The sequence below is a fragment of the Wickerhamomyces ciferrii genome, contig 00120 (genome assembly GCF_000313485.1).
Source record: "Wickerhamomyces ciferrii WGS project CAIF00000000 data, strain NRRL Y-1031 F-60-10, contig 00120, whole genome shotgun sequence".
Lineage (NCBI taxonomy): Eukaryota > Fungi > Ascomycota > Saccharomycetes > Phaffomycetales > Wickerhamomycetaceae > Hansenula > Hansenula ciferrii.
Genome location: NW_011887620.1, coordinates 75975 through 95857, shown reverse-complemented (window position 1 = coordinate 95857; position 19883 = coordinate 75975). Strand labels below are relative to the sequence as shown.

At 29.1% G+C, this 19883-nt stretch overlaps 10 protein-coding genes across 10 annotated transcripts; 7 read left to right on the top strand and 3 right to left on the bottom strand.

Annotated features, from left to right (window-relative positions):
- Positions 1–22: 22 nt before the first annotated feature.
- Positions 23–1317, top strand: BN7_3886 (CDC50/LEM3 family protein; the record flags this gene model as incomplete). The annotated part of the gene is made up of 2 exons (XM_011275548.1): positions 23–116; positions 425–1317. The coding sequence occupies 2 exons, from the start codon at positions 23–25 to the stop codon at positions 1315–1317; spliced, it is 987 nt and encodes a 328-aa protein (XP_011273850.1).
- A 207-nt stretch (positions 1318–1524) lies between these two features.
- Positions 1525–2358, top strand: UBC1 (E2 ubiquitin-conjugating protein UBC1; the record flags this gene model as incomplete). The annotated part of the gene is made up of 2 exons (XM_011275547.1): positions 1525–1733; positions 1992–2358. 2 exons carry the CDS (start codon positions 1525–1527, stop codon positions 2356–2358), a joined length of 576 nt encoding a protein of 191 aa, XP_011273849.1.
- A 147-nt stretch (positions 2359–2505) lies between these two features.
- BRE5 (Bre5p) lies at positions 2506–3936 on the bottom strand (the record flags this gene model as incomplete). Its single annotated transcript, XM_011275546.1, has 1 exon — positions 2506–3936. The coding sequence occupies one exon, from the start codon at positions 3934–3936 to the stop codon at positions 2506–2508; it is 1431 nt and encodes a 476-aa protein (XP_011273848.1).
- Positions 3937–4774: 838 nt separating this feature from the next.
- POP2 (CCR4-NOT core DEDD family RNase subunit POP2) lies at positions 4775–6067 on the bottom strand (the record flags this gene model as incomplete). Its single annotated transcript, XM_011275545.1, has 1 exon — positions 4775–6067. One exon carries the CDS (start codon positions 6065–6067, stop codon positions 4775–4777), a length of 1293 nt encoding a protein of 430 aa, XP_011273847.1.
- An 801-nt stretch (positions 6068–6868) lies between these two features.
- Positions 6869–8029, top strand: ADH7 (NADP-dependent alcohol dehydrogenase; the record flags this gene model as incomplete). The annotated part of the gene is made up of 1 exon (XM_011275544.1): positions 6869–8029. The coding sequence occupies one exon, from the start codon at positions 6869–6871 to the stop codon at positions 8027–8029; it is 1161 nt and encodes a 386-aa protein (XP_011273846.1).
- A 1158-nt stretch (positions 8030–9187) lies between these two features.
- INO1 (inositol-3-phosphate synthase INO1) lies at positions 9188–10750 on the top strand (the record flags this gene model as incomplete). Its single annotated transcript, XM_011275543.1, has 1 exon — positions 9188–10750. The coding sequence occupies one exon, from the start codon at positions 9188–9190 to the stop codon at positions 10748–10750; it is 1563 nt and encodes a 520-aa protein (XP_011273845.1).
- A 164-nt stretch (positions 10751–10914) lies between these two features.
- BN7_3880 (uncharacterized protein) lies at positions 10915–12468 on the bottom strand (the record flags this gene model as incomplete). Its single annotated transcript, XM_011275542.1, has 1 exon — positions 10915–12468. One exon carries the CDS (start codon positions 12466–12468, stop codon positions 10915–10917), a length of 1554 nt encoding a protein of 517 aa, XP_011273844.1.
- A 1256-nt stretch (positions 12469–13724) lies between these two features.
- Positions 13725–15773, top strand: LSB6 (1-phosphatidylinositol 4-kinase LSB6; the record flags this gene model as incomplete). Its single annotated transcript, XM_011275541.1, has 1 exon — positions 13725–15773. The coding sequence occupies one exon, from the start codon at positions 13725–13727 to the stop codon at positions 15771–15773; it is 2049 nt and encodes a 682-aa protein (XP_011273843.1).
- A 1357-nt stretch (positions 15774–17130) lies between these two features.
- On the top strand, positions 17131–18111 carry THI4 (thiamine thiazole synthase; the record flags this gene model as incomplete). Its single annotated transcript, XM_011275540.1, has 1 exon — positions 17131–18111. The coding sequence occupies one exon, from the start codon at positions 17131–17133 to the stop codon at positions 18109–18111; it is 981 nt and encodes a 326-aa protein (XP_011273842.1).
- A 546-nt stretch (positions 18112–18657) lies between these two features.
- Positions 18658–19605, top strand: BUD16 (putative pyridoxal kinase BUD16; the record flags this gene model as incomplete). The annotated part of the gene is made up of 1 exon (XM_011275539.1): positions 18658–19605. One exon carries the CDS (start codon positions 18658–18660, stop codon positions 19603–19605), a length of 948 nt encoding a protein of 315 aa, XP_011273841.1.
- Positions 19606–19883: the final 278 nt, after the last annotated feature.

Genomic DNA, 19883 nt, shown 5'->3' with positions numbered 1-19883 from the left:
AATATCAAATTAACAATAAGCAATGCTTTCCTTTTTAAGAAGACGAAGACAATCTTCTGATAGTGATATCAGTGGGATAGTGGATCAACCAAGAGTAAAGTCTAGGAAACCACCAAGTATGTTTTGTGATTTGTAAAAGGGAATAAAAAAGTTACAAGATCAAGTACTAATTCATAATTAGACACTGCCTTCAGACAACAAAGATTGAAATCATGGCAACCCATTTTATCACCAAGATCAGTTCTTCCATTATTGTTCTTAGTGGCAGTTATATTCACACCATTGGGTATAGCACTTATATATACCACCTATAATGTTCAACAATTTGTTGTGGAATATAGTAAATGTTCAGAATTGGCATCAACAAATTTTCAAGATATATCATCAAAATATGTTACAAAACATTTCCAATCATATAATTCAGATGATTATAACACTCCACAATGGAGACTTGTTGAGAATGATGATACTACAACATGTCAAATTAAATTTTCTATACCTCATGAAATTAAGGCACCAGTTTATCTTTATTATAAATTAACCAAATTTTATCAAAACCATCGTGAATATGTTGAATCTTATGATTTACAACAATTAAAAGGTGAAGCAGTAAGTGCTGATGATTTAGATAGTGATTGTGGACCATTAAAGACAAATTCTGATGGTAAACCATATTACCCATGTGGATTGATTGCAAATTCAATGTTTAATGATACATTTGATTCACCATATAAATCAGATGATGAAACTTCAATTTATAATATGACTGATAAAGCTATATCATGGAGTTCAGATAGATCAAGATATCAAAAAACTAAATATAAAGCATCAGAAATTGTACCACCACCAAATTGGGCTAAAAAATATCCAGATGGATATACAGATGATAATTTACCAGATTTATCACAATGGGAATCATTACAAGTTTGGATGAGAACAGCAGGATTACCAAGTTTTATGAAATTAGCACGTCGTAATGATAAAGAAACATTGGAAAAAGGTGAATATATAATGAATATTGGATTAAATTTCCCCGTTTCAATTTTTGGAGGTACAAAATCAATGGTTATCACATCAAGTAGTATTATTGGTGGTAGAAATTTAAGTTTAGGGATTGCTTATTTAGTTGTTGCAGCTATATCTGTTTTCTTTGGTATTGTATTTTTAGTTAAATATATTATTCAACCAAGAAAATTAGGAGATCATTCATATTTAACATTCCAAGACCGTTCAAATACTGATGCTCGCTCAACTGATTCATATGTGGAACCACAACCTTCAAGAGATGAACCTAGAACAGTTCGTGAGATTCTGTGAAGAAGTTGTGTTATTTTAGTGTATAGTGTATTATCCGAAAGGGTAATCTGTCAATTTTCCTCGTGCGTTGTTTTTGTTTTTGGGATAATATTCCACAAAAAACAACCTGAATTGAAAAAAAGTTGAAATATTAGTTTAGTTTTACGTTTATTTAAATTTATAAATCTTTAATCTTTATTGAAAGTAGATAAGAGACTATAAGCAAAGATGGCTAGAGCTAAACGTATTGTGAAAGAATTGGATGATGTTAGAAAAGATACCGAAGCTTCAATTACTTTGGATCTTGTTTCCGAAGATGATTTAAGTCAATTAAAAGGTTCATTTAAAGGTCCTCCAGATACACCATATGCAGGTGGTAGATTTGTTGTTGATATTAAAATTCCAGTGAGTATAATTGAACTGATTGCCAAAAGGATGTATTACTAACAATTGCCTATAGAATGAATGTAAGTTTATTTCAAAAATTAAGGATTACCAATATTATCATTTTGATTGCTAACAATAATTAATTAGATCCATTTAAACCACCAATTATGAAATTTGATACAAAAGTTTATCATCCAAACATTTCTTCAGTTACAGGTGCCATTTGTTTAGATATGTAAGTTTTAAATTTTTGAATTTTACCACAAGTTGTTGTTTTGTTGTGTGTTTGTTACTAATACATTTCATAGTTTAAAAGATGCTTGGACTCCAATTTTAACATTAAAATCATCATTAATTTCATTACAATCATTATTTCAATCACCAGAACCAAATGATCCACAAGATGCTGAAGTTGCTAAACATTATATATCGGATAAAGCAGGTTTTGAAAATACTGCAAAATATTGGACACAAATTTATGCAAATGATAAAGAATCAAAAACTCCAAATGATGCTGAATTATATGGTATTGATCAAACAACAGTTAATAATTTTGAAAATATGGGATTCCCAAGAGAAAAAATTATTGAAGTTTTAAGAAGATTAGGATTGAAAAAAGTTGAATCTGGTGAACCAAGAACTGAAAATAAAGTTATTGAAGAATTACTTAAATAAGTGTTTTATATAGAAAATATGATTAAATGATTAAACTTTTTTTATTATTATAAAACATATTTATAAATTAGCAAATTATAAATTAAGAAAAAGGTATTGTAGCTAATATTTTAGACATTATTCATCATATATATCATATATCATATATTAATTTGAAGCTTTATTTGTCTTCTTTTTTTGTTGATTTTGATTGTTGAATTTTTGATTTTCTTTATTTTTACCATTATTATTGTTATTGTTATTGTTATAATTTTGTCTTTTATCTTTAAAACTTAAATTATTACCTTTTTCTTCAATTGTAACAACACTTGATTTAATTTTTAAACGATTAACTCTTAAAGCTTCTTTTTGAGCTTTTTCTTCTTCAAATGAAACTAATGCAAAAGTACCTCTTGGTTCAACTTTAATAGTTTTACCAAATGATTTTTCTAAAGCTTCACGAACATCTGAAGCTGATAATGCATCAATACCTCTAACAGTAATTGCATATAAATGATCAATTTTTTTATTTCTATTTTGATTATTTGTAGCATGTTGTAAAGGTTGTTGTTTAGTATTTGAATTTTTATCTTTAGATTGTGATTGTGATTGTTGTTGTTGTGTTGATGATGGTGGTGGTGATTGAGTTGAAGTTGATTGAGGTTTTGATTTTGGTTTTGATTTTGTAACAGGTGTAGTTGTAGTTGGAGAAGTTGTTGATGGTGATGAAATAACAGCATCTGCCCAGCTTCTTGGTGGTGCTTTAACAGGTTTTGATTCTTCAGATTGTTTTGAGGATTCTTCAGGTTTGGAAGATTCTTCTTTTGAAGAAGGTTCTTCTTTGTCTTCTTCTTTGTCTTCTTTTTGAGCTTCTTCTTTTTCATCAGTTTTAACATTTGAATCACCATTGACTTGTTCTTTTGGTTTTTCGGTTTCAATTGGTGTTTCATCTGAAGTTTCAGTTGGTTTTTCAACTGGAGTTTCCACAATTTTTTCTTCTTTAGTTGATTCTTCTTTAATTTGACCATTAGCTTCAGTAATTGTAATTGAAGCATCTTCAGTAACATTTGAAGTTGATGGTTCTTCAGCTTGAATTGATCCATTTAAAGTTGGGATTGAATTTTGAATTTCATCTTCATTATTAATTTGATTTAATTCAAAATCATCATCAGGAATTAATCTAAAAATATCATTACTAATATCATAAGTTTTTTCCACTTTACCAGGTACAAGAACAAAAGTTTGAGTGAATCTATAAACTGGACTTTCATCAGTTAAAGCTAATTCACCAATAATTGAAATTAAAATTGAATTATTTAAATTAATTGATTGAGAATCAATACTTGAAACTCTAACTTTACAATTTTTAATATTTGAATTTGAATAAAATTTTTCAATTTCCAATTTATTTGTAAATTGTTCAGTTTCAATTGATTTATTAATAGTTTCATGATCATCATTATTTGAAGGAATCTTGGAATGAGTTAAATTAGCATCATCTGTATAAATTTGAAATAATTTAGTTGGATTTTCATGTAAACTTTGATAATAGAAATGAACAAAAGAGTAAGTGACAGCTTCAGTGCTTGATTGTGACATTATTGGTTATTTTTATTGGTTATTTTATTATGGGATTGAAATGAATGGCAAATGATTAATTTGAATATAATGCTCTTTAATTAATGCAGCGGTTAAATTAAAACTAAAACCAAAACGTAACAAAGAAAACCAGAAAAGGAACTAAAACTTTGGGATTGTGAAAAATGCAGTCTAATTGGCTTAGATTGTGAATATTCTCAATGAAAATGGATTGAGTTGTTTTATCGTTCCTTATTAAAATTAAAATGGATTTCAATTTACTTTTATAATTTCAAAAATCAACTCATGTTTTTTCTTAAATCGTCAATTGGAAAAAATTTGGAAAAACTTATTCGCGAATTATTTCCAAATAATATAAATTGATCAAATTTTCAACTTTTCATCATTTTCAAACTTCAAACTAAGTGTTTTACATGATAATCACTATCTTTGTTTCTGATTTTAAATATGTCTCCAAAACTAAACTTGGTGAAGCAAAGATTTTTATTATGATTGTCTTTGAATTTATCGCATATATCTTTTAAAAAGTGTGGGATTTCGTCATGGAATCGAAACTTTATACTTGTTTAAAGAGTTAACTATTCAGTATGATTCTACTAAGTATACTAATTCATATATACAAAACATTCTAAAAGATCAAGTCTAGTTTATTACTGAAGAATATTTAGTATGACATCTTTGATTCTTTTGAATATATAATCTTTTTTGGAATTGCTGGTTATATCCATTGTAGTATTTATATCGATAACTCTGACCTACAATTCAATATGAAAACAAATTTCATTCCATTTCAATCTAAATGATGATTAAATTAACCAATAAACAAGTTATAATATATTCATAAATCATGGATTGTTCTACTTAATCCTTGTGGTGTTTGAGCTCCAGATGGTAATTGTTGATTTGGATTCCCAGTTATTATTGATGTATTTGTAGAATTATTATTATTATTATTATTATTATTATTTAATAAAAATTGTGCTTCATTTGATAAACCATGAATTAATCCATTAAATTTTGATAAATCATTAAATTTATTTTTCAATTCAATAAATGTTAAATTTGTTAATAAAGCTTGACCACCTGTACTTACAAATATATTTAATCTTGGTATATTTAATTCATCAGCTAAATTTTCTAAACTTAATTTTGGATTTGAATCTTTTGAATTTATAATTTTTGATAAAATTTTTAAATCAAATAAATTTGGGAAAAAAATTTGAATTTTATTTATAAATTCATCTTCAGTATTTGGCATATCATTATTTGTTAATAAAGAAATTAAAAATCCAAAATCATAACCTGAATGGAAACTTGTCCAATGAACATTTTTCAATAAAACTAAACCTGAACTTGTTAATAATTCAGCAAATTCAAATTGATCAATCCCATTTGATAAATGTTGATTAAAATCAATTCCAGTTTTAATTAATGATTCATAAGCTTCATTTGAAATCATTTCACTATTTAAATCAAATTTAAAATTAAATTGCCATGTACTATAAATATTATCAGGTTTTTTACCATTAACATCACTTAAACTAATACCAAATTGAATTAAATTTAATAAATCAGTATTTGTTCTCAGGGTTTGATAATGATAATCATTTGTTGAAGTGAAAACACCAATTGGTCTCGCTAATATACCTGGGAATTCTGTACTAAATGAAACATAATTATATTGAGTAATTAATTGACGAATAATTGCAAATTCTTGATGGAAATTTTCTTTCCAAACTTCTTTAACTGTGGTTACAGGAAATGGCATAGTTGAACCAACACTACCACCAACATTAGCATTGTTTCCAATTATTGAACCAATTGGTCCACCAAGTTGTTGATGTTGTTGTACTTGAGCTTGTTGTTGAACTTGTTGTGCTTGTTGTTGTTGAGCTTGTTGTTGCTGTAATTGTTGGACTTGTTGTTGTTGTTGTAATTGCTGAGCCTGGGCTTGTAAGTGGGCTTGTACTTGAGCTTGTTGTTGTTGAGCTTGTTGTTGTTGTTGTTGAACTGATAATGGGTTTAAATTTCTTTGATTAATCTGTGGCGAGAATGATAATTGTTGTAATTGATTTAATTTTTGTAACTGGGCAGATTGATTCAAATCATTCTGCATATAAGGGAAACTCATGATTTATTGGGATCTTATGAATTTAATTATAATAGAATGAATGTACATATATAAATCTAATAATCTTGTATTTTTGATATTGTTCAAAGTAATTCTCAGTTGACCATGAAAAAAACCAATCGCGAAATTATCATTAAAATAAAGTCATGTGAAATACTGTATAGTCATGTGACATTTACTTGTCAAAGCCCTAATTCATAAAATTTAAAATTTAACTTGTACTTTGAAGATCTAATTTAGTTTGTCTTAGTATTTGGTATTGGGTATTAATTATTACATGTATGATTGATTTATAGATTGTATAGATTTGATTGTTACACATACCTTTCTTTTCAATAGTTATATAGCTGATCTCATACAATATCTCGGACTTTTAAAGGTGAACTCCCAGTTAATCAACATGAAATCAACAACGTATCGGCGCTTGTGCGCTTGTTCCCTTATTAGAAACTCTGTGCGCTTTGTTCATAGATAACCAAGTAACCGGTTGGTTCAAAATGAACAAACAATTGTATTTATTTAAACGTGGTTGAACAATGAATCCAACAAGTGTACTACCAACTTGACAATCCATTCAAATCAATCTCTTATCAGTAACAAATATCTTCAAAGTTAACGACATTCAATTGCTTTCCATCTTGACGTAATTGATTCTTAGTTCTACCAATCAGAAAAAAAAAAAGATTCTTAAAAACTCCGAGATTCTATAATCCTCTATAAAGCCTTATTTTGCCACAAAATTTCATCTCTTGAATTGTTTTATACTCAATTAAATATCAATTCATTAATATATATACAATAATGACTGTCTCTGTTAATTATCCAGAAGAATTTAAAGGTTTTGCCATTACAGATCCAAAAGATTGGGCATCACCAAAATTAACTTCAATTCAACCAAAAATTTTTGGACCAAATGATGTTGATATTGAAATTGAAGCTTGTGGTATTTGTGCAAGTGAATTATTTACTTTAAAAAATGAATGGTCTCATGATGAATTAGCATGTTTAAGTTCAACTTATGGACCAAAATGTCAAATTGTTGGTCATGAAGTTGTTGGTAAAGTTGTTAAAATTGGTTCCGAATGTAAAACTGATGTTAAATTAGGTCAAAGAGTTGGTTTAGGTGCTCAAGCTTCATGTTGTGCTAAAGAAGATTGTTCAAGATGTAATAGTGGTAATGAACAATATTGTCCACAAAGTGTTGGTACATATGCTTCACGTTATCCAGATGGTTATGTTTCTCAAGGTGGTTATGCTTCACATGTTAGAGCTCATGAACAATTAGTTTTCCCAATTCCAGATGGTATTGAATCTCACCTGGTTGCACCATTACAATGTGGTGGGTTAACTGTTTACTCACCAATTAAAAGAGGTATTCAAGATATTTTGGATGCTGGTAAAGAACAACCAAAAGTTGGTATTATTGGTCTTGGTGGTCTTGGTCATATGGCTGTTATGATTTCCAAAGCATTAGGTGCAGAAGTTACCACATTTTCAAGATCAAATGCTAAAAAAGATGATGCTTTTAAGATGGGTACTGATAAATTTATTGCCACTGGTGAAGATAAAGATTGGGAATCAAAAAATTGGGATCAATTTCATTTAATTTTAAATTGTGCATCAGGTACAAGTGCAGTTGATTTAGATAAATTATTGAAAACTTTAAAAGTTAATAGATCTTTCATTAATGTTGGTTTACCTCATGTTGATGAAAAATTTGAAATTTCTCCTTTTACTTTTTTCAAAAATGGTTCAACAATTGGTTCAAGTTGTTTAGGTTCAAGAGCTGAAGCTATTGAATTATTTGAATTAGCTGCTAAACATAATATTAAACCATGGGTTGAAACAATTAAAATTGGTGAAGAAGGTGTTCATGAAGGTTTAACAAGATTAGATCAAGGTGATGTTAAATATAGATTTACTTTAGTTGGATTTAATGAATATTTTGGAACTGGTAAATAGATTACATATTTTTAAAGGTGTTATAGATTAATCCCATGATAGAGATGATTTTAGAATTGTTTGTTTGTTATGTGTTCTGTGTATTTATAATCACATGTAAATGAGGCAATGCATTTATAACTCCTATTCATATCGTACTTTGTTCATCTTGCATTGTTTAGCCCTAAATTAGTACATTATAACTTATGAGTTCTGAGTTCTGAGTATGAATATGAAGAATCAATATTAGTTATATTTATATAGTACATCAATGCTTGTAAACCATGGATAAATCATCTTGTATAACTCAATGATTTAGATCTGTGGTAAAATTTTCTTAGTTATACAGTAACCTCATTTAATTCATACCGGTTATACAACATTCGCATAAACTTCGGTTATTAAAAGATTCAATTGAACCAATTGAGCCATATGGTCATGACTTGATACACAACATAACGTCATAAGTATAACAAATAAATTCACATGGTTTCTCCTATCTTGTGACAAACAACTACTAGTATTATTTGTTATTGGTTAAATTAGTTTATTTACTTTTTAATTCCTGTGGGATTATAGAATAGGGGGATCAACAGTTTTAGTTTTTCACATGTGATTGTTTCTATGTGACAAAATGGAGTACACCATCAATAGTTAAGTGTCAAGTGTGAAGTGTGAAGTGTATCGACGGTATAATAGATATAGACTATGTTATACAATTTACACCCATTATCACATGTTACTTACTAGTAGTATTACCACTCACTTACTTCTCACTTACTTGTGTATTTCTAGATCTGTTTGTTTCCCGATTAAATAATATTAGATCCAAGAATTCAATTCCCCTTTGAACCAACACATTGTAAACTTTAACTCAAATTTACAATATAGGGGAAATAATAATATGAATTCAAACATGTGAAAGAAAATTAGCCGCTGTGGTGCTGTGATTGAATATTAATATAAATATCAGTGGCAATTCCCATTCTTTTCTATACTTTCTATTTCTTTCTTCACCCATCAAAGAGTAATATCAAATCAGTGATAATACTCATTAACAATCTTTCAAAGTGTTTTCCAATCTTTTGGCTTCAAAACACCACCCTTATAACTGCAAACGTACCGGTAGCTCAGGTCTGGCACATAGAATCTATCATTAATTAACAACAATCAACAACAATGGTCTCAATTAAAGTCACTAATGATAAAGTTAAATACAACAGTGATAACACTGTTTTAACTTCTTCATATACTTATCAAAATTCAATTGTTGAACAAAAAGGTGATATCTACAATGTTAAACCATTCACTAGAGAATATGAATTTAATGTTGATTTAAAAGTTCCAAAAACTGGGTTATTATTAGTCGGTTTAGGTGGTAATAATGGTACTACTTTTGTTTCTGCAATTGAAGCAAATAAACAAAAAATTATTTTTAATAATAAAGAAGGTGAAGTTAAATCAAATTATTTTGGTTCTGTTACTCAAGCTTCAACTGTTAAAATTGGTATTGATGAATCTGGTAAAGATGTTTATGTTCCTTTTAATTCAATTTTACCATTTGTTAATCCAAATGATTTAATTGTTAGTGGTTGGGATATTAATGGTGCAAATTTAAAAGATGCAGCCAAAAGAGCTCAAGTCTTGGAATATGATTTACAATCTAAATTAGGTTCAACTTTATCCCAATATTCACCATTAAAATCTATTTATTATCCAGATTTTATTGCTGCTAATCAAGAAGATAGAGCTGATAATATTTTTAACATTGATTCAAATGGTAAAATTGATCAATCAAATAAATGGGATCATGTTGAAACAATTAGATCTGATATTAAAAAATTCCAATCTGATAATAAATTAGATAAAGTTATTGTTTTATGGACTGCAAATACTGAACGTTATTCTCAAATTATTGATGGTGTTAATGATACAAGTGATAATTTAATTTCTTCAATTAAATCAGGTCATAAAGAAGTTAGTCCTTCAACAATTTTCGCTGTTGCTTCAATTTTGGAAAATGTTGCATTTATTAATGGTTCTCCTCAAAATACTTTTGTTCCAGGTGTTGTTGAATTAGCTGAAAAAGAAGGTTCTTTCATTGGTGGTGATGATTTTAAATCTGGTCAAACTAAATTAAAATCTGTTTTGGCTCAATATTTAGTTGATGCTGGTATTAAACCTTTATCAATTGCTTCATATAATCATTTAGGTAATAATGATGGGTTTAATTTAAGTTCAAATGAACAATTTAAATCAAAAGAAATTTCAAAAGGTTCAGTTATTGATGATATTATTGAATCAAATTCAATCTTATATAACAAGGAATTAGGTGATAAAGTTGATCATACAATTGTTATTAAATATTTAAAAGCTGTTGGTGATTCCAAGATTGCAATGGATGAATATTATTCTGAATTAATGCTTGGTGGTCATAATAGAATTTCAATTTCAAATGTTTGTGAAGATTCTCTCTTGGCAACTCCATTAATTATTGATTTAGTTATTGCAACTGAATTTTTAACAAGAGTTTCTTATAAACCTTTAGGTTCAAATGATTCTGCAAAATCATTATATCCAATCTTGGGTTATTTAAGTTATTGGTTAAAAGCTCCATTAACAAGAAAAGGTTTCCAAACTATTAATGGATTAACTAAACAAAAACAAGGTTTAGAAAATTTCTTAAAAGCTTTAGTTGGTATTCCAATTTCTGATGAATTAAGATTTGAAGAAAGATTATAATCTTTTTAATCTTTTGATCTTTTGATCTAACTGACTTGGTATTTTTTTATTTCCCTTTTTACTTATCCTTTTTAACTCAAACTAAGTCTTATTTTGTGTGTCCAGAAAATACAGAATTTTACAATTCTTAATCAAATGTAGTATGATCTTCATTATATATACTTTTAAATTCTATATACATAATGTGGAGATTTATCACCCATTTTAAAAAATCCTTCATCTGTATAATCATCAAATTTCCCCATTTTCAAATCTTTTAATCTTTTTTTATTGATATAATTATATGAAATAATTAAACAACTACAACTAATTAATCCCATAATTGCAAATCCTAATTCAAGACTATGACCAAGAGTATAATTTGTACCTTTATAAAAATTTGAAGCAAATGCACCACCAAAATTTCCAATCCCAATATGAATTGCAACACCAATTGCTCTCTTCTTGGAATTTGCTAAATTATTTGATAACCATGCTAAAATACCTGGAAATGCACTATATAAACCTAAAATGGCAACATAAACACCTCCATAAATAACTTTTGGTTTCCCTGTTTCTTCTCCAACGATTGCCATTGTAAAACCCACAATAACTAATATAAGATTAATCATTATAAATGGTGATCTTTTCCCTAATTTATCTGCGAAAAAAGCTTGAATCACTGATGATATTGATGCAGTTACATAAATTGGTACAGTCATTAATTGAGCATGTGCTGTACTATAACCTAATGCTTTAACAACAGTTGGTAAAAATAATGATATACCATAAGTTGGTGAAATAATTCCATAATATAATAATAAATGTAAATAAATTTGAAAATCCATAAATGCAATTTTTAAATTTTTCCATAAATTATAATCATTTGAATCATTAAATTTATTAAAATTTGGTTTCCTAGTTTGTAAATCTTCATTGTTATCTTTAACAGTATTATTATCATTTGATAATCTCCATAGGACAAATTTTTTCTCTCTTTCATTTAAAAATTTAACCTTTTCTGGAAAATCTGGAAATGTAAATAATGCAATAGCTGCTACAACAATTGTTAATAATCCTTCCAATATGAAAATCCATCTCCAACCTCTATAACCACCAACTCCACTCATATGAGCAATACCAAATGCTAAAATCCCACTGAAAGCACCTGCAACTGAAGCAGCACCATAAAAAATTGCTTGTCTTAATTGCATTTCACCTTTACAATAAAACATACTTAATTGGAAACTTATAGCAGGGAACAAACCAGCTTCTGTAATACCCAAGAATAATCTTGTTGCAAATAAACCTTGAAAATTTTGAACAATACCCATTAATGTCATTACAATACCCCAAGAAATCATTATTGAACCTAAAAAAATTCTTGGTTTACCAATTTTTTTAAATAACATATTTGATGGAACTTCAAATAATGAATAAGTTATGAAAAAAATTGTAAGGCATAAATTATATTGATCTGGTGAAAGATCAAGATCCTCGATTAATCCTTCAATTTTTGCATTACCAATATTACCACGATCTAAAAATGCTAATAAATATAAAGCTGAAGCTAATGGTAAAATATTCCAATCCATTTTTCTTAATATTTTAGATTCATCTAAATCACTAAAATCATCATCTTCAAATTTTGTTTCATCTTGATTATTTTGAATTGAAGTATTGCTATTATCACTTATATCTTCAATAAATTGAGCAGTTGGTTTTTCATCAATTGACATATTGTTGGTATGTATAGTTTAAAGATTGACTAGTACTATCAAAATGTTGAACAATAACTAGTGTTACATCCTTTATTATATATTTATATTCAAATGTTAAACTCCATAATGTCTAGATTCAGTATAATGCTCAACTAAACCATAATTCCTGAAACTTTTCAAATTACCCCAGATTTCAACCCCGAGTTTATAAACGTTGAAAACGATGATGTTCTCGATTCAATGATCTTACGGAGAATAAATTTAAAATAATAATGGAATCTAATCATAAATAAGACATTTGATTTAAAATCCAACAATTAATTTGGCTTGTCTTTCAAGTAAATTTGAGATAATTATCATTTACATCTGTATACCCCAGATTTATTACTTATATGATCAAAGTGATAATTGCTCAGCTTTATTACTTAATATAAAATTTATTTTTTGGACAACGTCGTAATATCCGCGAATTACCTAATTTTACCATTATTATCCGAATTTGGAAATTTTGTTGAAATTGAATTAATTAATAACACTCCATTATATGCTTGAAAAACATTGAGCTTTTCATATAATATTCAAAATGTCTTAAGGTTTTCAGTTCTTTAATTATTTCTGCTAATTTCCAAGTTTGATCAAATTTTGGAATTTTTGAAAAGATTTAATTTAAATGTAAAATTAAAAATATTGTGACACTCTTTTTGAAAATCCTAAAAAGTTGAAGGTAAAAAATGGCAGTTTTAAGATAATTCAATAAAACCTTGATTACTCAATGATATATAAAAGATTTTTAAGCTGCAAATAACTTACTTTGACTTTTTTACATAAAATAATTAAAACTAATTGTTAATTCCATCGCTTATACAATCATCGGAACACCAAACCCGAAATTATCTCCGTCTCCCGAACTAAAATTAATTATGAGTGTACAATTAGGTATTGGTAATTGAAAGTATTCTTTGAATAACGTTGAAGTCTACATTTTCCAGTAGTAAATTGATGATGAATTATTAAATAATTTTAAACTTCTATTGTATATTTATATTATCATTTCACATTGTGTCAAATCCGATGAAGCCTAAATTACTAGTGTGTAATTTTGAGCGCGCTCGGCTAAATATATTGTACTGATACGAAAAAAAATATCAGCATATGATAATCAGAATGTTAAAATATTTACCTTTTACCTTTTACTATTTGAACCAACTCAAAGCCATCAAAAGAGATTGACTCAGTGTCACAAGAGAGCGCTACAATATATACATTATAGAGCCATGCCTGAACCGTCTGGGTATGAACAGTTAAATACGGCGGAAGAAGAACTGCTGGGGACAAGTCCTGAGGAACAATGGTTATTTGAAGATGATGAAGGGAATCAAAATCAATTATATACAAATGCATTACCTTTGGCCAAAAGAGTTATACGGTCAAGCCCCGTATCAAGAAGTGCACCAGCTGCTATTAGACATTCTGTTTATCCAAGATATCATGACAATGATGATAATGATAATGATGAAGAAAATCAATTATTGGACCCTTTCACTGATTCTGCTGGTATAAGTGATTCACCAGGTGTTTTTTCAAATTATCAAATATCATCTGAGCCAATACGAAGAAGATCAAAAAGATCAGGTTCTATCATGTCAATGAAAACTTTAAATGATACAGTTTCAAAATTAACAAATTCATTTGCTAAATGGACCCTTAAATCAAGACCTATCGAGGGTATACCCAATGAAATTCAATATTCAGTTTTCAAACCACCTTTGAATATAGAACCTTTAAAAGAAATACCAAGTGAAGGTTTCATAAATATTGGTGATCATACAAAATCACAATTTGATAAAATTGTTGATAATGCACTTGTGGCTATTGAACAAGGTATAAAACCTAAAAGAATCGCCGCAGGATCATCTGGAAGTTATTTCATTTATAATACTAGCGGTAATATAGTTGGTGTTTTCAAACCAAAAGATGAAGAACCTTATGGTCCAATATCACCAAAATGGACAAAATGGTTACATAGAAATTTATTCCCATGTTTTTTTGGAAGAAGTTGTCTTATACCTAATTTAGGTTATATTTGTGAAACTGCTGCTAGTTTATTAGATAAACAATTACAAACAAATATTGTTCCATTTACAGATACGGTTTATATATCAAGTGATTCATTTTATTATTCATTTTGGGATAGACAATCTAAAAAACCATTAAATCCTAAAATTGGTTCTTTTCAATTATTTTTAAATGGTTATCAAGAAGCTGATAAATTTTTAAATAAATATCCATTACCTAGTACAGGTTCATGGTCATTACCATCATTTGATAATGGGAATGGATTTTTCCCAAGATTTAAAGATGATGATGAACAAATTGCAAAAGATAATAATGATAATATAGATTTAGAACAACCTCCAGTTTTTAAATGGACTCAACCTGTTATAGAACAATTTAGAGAAGAATTAGAAAAATTAGTGATTTTAGATTATATTATGAGAAATACAGATAGAGGTTTAGATAATTGGATGATTAATTTAGATTGGGAAACTAAGGAAAATGGATCTAAACATCCTAAACTTAAAATTGGAGCTATTGATTCTGGTCTTTCATGGCCTTGGAAACACCCAGATGAATGGAGATCTTATCCATTTGGTTGGTTATTTTTACCAGTTAGTATAATTGGTCAACCATTTTCAGAAAAAACAAGACAACATTTCCTACCTTTATTAACTTCAACAATTTGGTGGGAAGAATCTGCACTTTTATTTAGACAACTTTTCGCTCGTGATGATGATTTTAAAGAAAGAATGTGGAGAAAACAATGGGCTGTTATGAAAGGTCAAGCTTTTAATGTTGTTGAAACTCTTAAAGATCCTACACAGGGCCCATTAGAACTTGCAAGAAAAACAAGAATCTTGGTACATGATGAAGAAATGGAAGTCCCAGTTCATGTTCCAATTTCAATAATGTCAAATGCAATTGAAACTCCAATTAATAATAAAGTGACTAATAAGAATAATAAGCAAAAATTAGGAAACTCTTTAGAACCTATACAAGAAGATTCATTTACAGATTCAAATGAACAAGCAACATCACCAGTATCTTTACAAAACAATTGGAATGATTTATTAAATGGTGATATAAATGAATCAACATATCAAAATTCACTTTCACCATCAAGTCATCAAAAAAATCAAAATTCCACTGAATCAGCTTTAGAAGATGGTTTAACATTTGCAGAAGGTTCGATGGCTACAAAGCAAGTTATTATAGAAAGATTACAAATGGTAACTTCTAAACCACCGGTATTTACTTGGTGTTGATATAGATTACGAATAATATATTTAATTCTATCATGTAATCAACAGTGTGCTTCAGTAATTTATTTCCGAAGGAATTAAAATCTTCAAAAATTGAGAGTTTAATAGTATGGCGATTTTAAAAACAAAGTAGACACCACCAGTTTACAATCCAGATTATAGCATAATACTACACACACCATTGACTGGAAGATATCAAGATAACAACTAACTACGTGCATCATGAAAGACAGAAAAACTACTGCCCTAATCACTGGTGATTTATCAAATACTATCGGATGGTTCTCTAACTGAATAATATGGTGAACTGGGGTTTCGGCGATCCACACTGTACCTTATAAGTTATTACCAATTAAAAACGTTAGGAAGACTTATATCGTTTACAACTAACTGTTCAGAAAACGGACGATGAAGTTCCAAGGTCCAAGGTTCTTGATTCTTGATTATGGAGTTAAAAAATCAAGATCCAACTGCTGCTAATGTGGAACAGTCTATACCGGTAATCCTTAATGAGAGCTTGGAGCATTTCATTTTATTGTACTCGCTATACTCGCTAAGGTAAGAACGGTCTTGTTCAATGTCAATGTCAGGTCTCGAACCAGCATAGGCTCAATAGTAGCTTTACATGTGAATATACTTCATCTAATATTAATTCAAGTTTACCAGTTCACAAATGAATTTTGCTTATATACTATTGGGGCTCACCTAAAGATCTTAAGATTAAAGTACTACGTTGTTAACAAGAATACATGAATACATCCCATGCGGCAATGCAATTTGATTGGAACTGATTGTTTTACACATCGTACCATATAAAGAAATAGCTGCTGTTATTTATGCCTTTGTGTGGAAGTTTAGTTGTCCATTTCATCAAGAATAGGAGTTAGGAGTTGGTGAATGGAGATGTGTTGAGGTTTCATGATGAATATTCATTTATGATGTATTCCGAGATTTCAAAAACTTTATATTTATGACTTTATGGGCACCGTTTAACAATAAGAGCAAGAATCAAAATGACAAAATGGCAGAAGGTACAAATCATCTTATTATTGTTAATGCGCTTAATTATACTGGTGCTGAGATCAAAACTTTATATGTCAAATTGAGTGGCCCTCAACAATGTTTTTATCGCATCAATTATACCATTAAGCGCATAAGCCATATGAATCTCCAATAAAAACTACAATATTAGAGGAAACAATTAGGTAAAGGTTTAGGTAAAAGGGGGCTATTGAATTGCTTTCAATAAAATTATAAAAGGAGATGAATTTCTACTCAATTGAACTAGAAATTTATTGATATATATTTTTTTGACTCATCAAATTGAAGATAAATTCTAGATCTATAATTAATTATCAAAATGGCCTCAACAATTCAAACTGTTACTGAACAAACTCAAACTTTAAACGTCTCTGGATCACATCCAATTAGACATGCATTAAGTGATGTTGTTAAAACTGATGATTGGAGTGATTTTGAATTCAAACCAATTCGTGAAGCTACTGTTTCAAGAGCTATGACAAGTCGTTATTTCAAAGATTTAGATAAACATGCTGTTTCAGATGTTGTTATTATTGGTGCTGGTTCCGCTGGTATTTCAGCTGCTTATACTATTGCTAAGAATAGACCAGATTTGAAAATTACCATTATTGAACAAAATGTTTCTCCAGGTGGTGGTGCTTGGTTAGGTGGTCAATTATTTAGTGCCATGATTATGAGAAAACCAGCACATTTATTCTTGGAAGAAGTTGGTGTTGAATATGAAGATGAAGGTGATTATGTTGTTGTTAAACATGCTGCTTTATTCACTTCAACTGTTTTATCAAAAGTTTTACAATTTCCAAATGTTAAATTATTTAATGCTACAGCTGTTGAAGATTTAGTTACAAGAAATGATCCAAAAACTGGTGAATTAACCGTTGCTGGTGTTGTTACAAATTGGACTTTAGTTTCATTACATCATGATACTCAATCATGTATGGATCCAAACGTTATTGAATTAACCGGTTATAAAAATGATGGTACTCGTGATGAAAGTGTTACTCATGGTATTGTTTTATCAACAACTGGTCATGATGGTCCAATGGGTGCTACAAGTGCTAAAAGAATTGCTTCAATTGATAAAACAAAATCTTTAGGTGGTATGAGAGCTTTATCAATGAATGAAAGTGAAGGTCGTTTAGTTAGACATTCTGGTAAATACGATGGTATTAATTCAATTCATTTTGCTGGTATGGAAGTTGCTGAACTTGATGGTTTAAACCGTATGGGTCCAACATTCGGTGCTATGGCTGTTTCTGGTATCAAAGCTGCTGAAGGTATCTTGAAACATTTTGCCTAAGAAGTTAGAACCCAAGTATGGAAGCAATTTGGTGGTTGATCCATCTGCAAATAACTTTCTTTAAGATTTCTTTATATGTTAATAATGTATGTTATGATTTTTGTCATTATGTAGATATTGAGGCCAAGGGACTTTTAGGCTTAAGATTTATATTCATGTTCAGGATATTCTAGGCCAGAATTATGTATTATCTACCTTAAAAATACAGCTTCTAACCTATCCAGGATCTTTCTGAATGCTTACTTATGTCAACATTTTATTCGCTATCCGTTATCTTTATAAGTGCATTTTTGAGATCAAGAAAAATTAAAAAAAAAAAAAATCAAATTGGCCTGATCAAAAAAAAAATTGATAAGCGAATAATGGACATACTACAATGAAAAACCGAAAACTTAGTCAACTGATTTAAAACTGATTAGAACTCACCTTTTGATTCTTTCTAAATCTCAAAAAGGTTCACCAGATTCAAGGTTTATTTGCTACTGTCTTTTCATTTGCTATTCATTATACCACAGAATATTCTCTCAAAAGATCAATAGTTGACTCATGCCATTAGAACCAGCCAAAAGCATACTTTCAATACAGTCTCATGTTGTTCACGGTTACGTGGGTAATAAAGCAGCTACATTCCCACTACAATGTCAAGGATGGGATGTTGATGTTTTGAACACTGTTAATTTCTCAAACCATACAGGTTATGGCTCTGTGAGAGGTACCAAAGCTTCATCTGATGATATACAAGCTATATATGATGGGTTGAAAACTATAAATTGTAAATATGATGCATTACTTACTGGATATATCCCAGGTGATCAAGCATTGGAAGCTATAGGTGAAATAGGGCGTGATTTAAAACAGTCAAACCCAGATTCAATATGGTTATTAGATCCTGTTATGGGAGATGAAGGCCAACTTTATGTTAGTGAAACCGTTATACCAGCGTATAAAAAAATATTAATCAAAGGTGGTGTTGATGTAATTACACCAAATCAATTTGAAGCTGAATTATTAGTTGGATATAAAATTGAATCAAAAGACACACTACGTAAAGCTCTCAAAGAGTTACATAATAAATATGATGTTAAAAATGTTGCTATAACATCTTTTAAATTGGAAGAAGGCTCAAATATATTGGCTGTTGCATCATCAAAACATAAAGGTATAATAACAAGTTCATTATTTGAAATACCATTAATAGAGTCTTATTTCACCGGGGTTGGTGATTTATTCTCTTCATTGTTAATAGATAGAATATTCAGATACACAAGAGATATTAAAGATCAATATTATTTAGAAACTGCAGTGAATCAAGTTCTTACAATCATGGCTCAAGTGTTGAAAACCACTACAGAAGCTGCTGAAAAGGCACTGGGTCAAGCACCAAAGTCCAAGATGGGAGCTGCATCGATCATGAAAGAATGTGAATTGAAACTGATAGAGTGTCGTGATATTTATGAGCATACAGAACAAAAGTTTAAGGCATTTGCATTATAATAAAAGTACAATAAAGTGTAATAAAAGTGTAATAATTTGACATTATTGTAGTTTTCCATTTCCGAGGTGAGTCATCATGTGCTTTTGCACAACGAGAAAGTCCGAAATCCGGTCCATAATTAACTCATAAAGTGAAAAATGACATAAACAGATAATCAAATAAATACAAAAAGTTACTCACATTCTTCAATTATTCAAGAGAAAGTGACGGATCACAGATCATAACACTGGTTTAAAGTACATTCAAACAAAGTTCATTCTGTTTTATCTTAAAATCC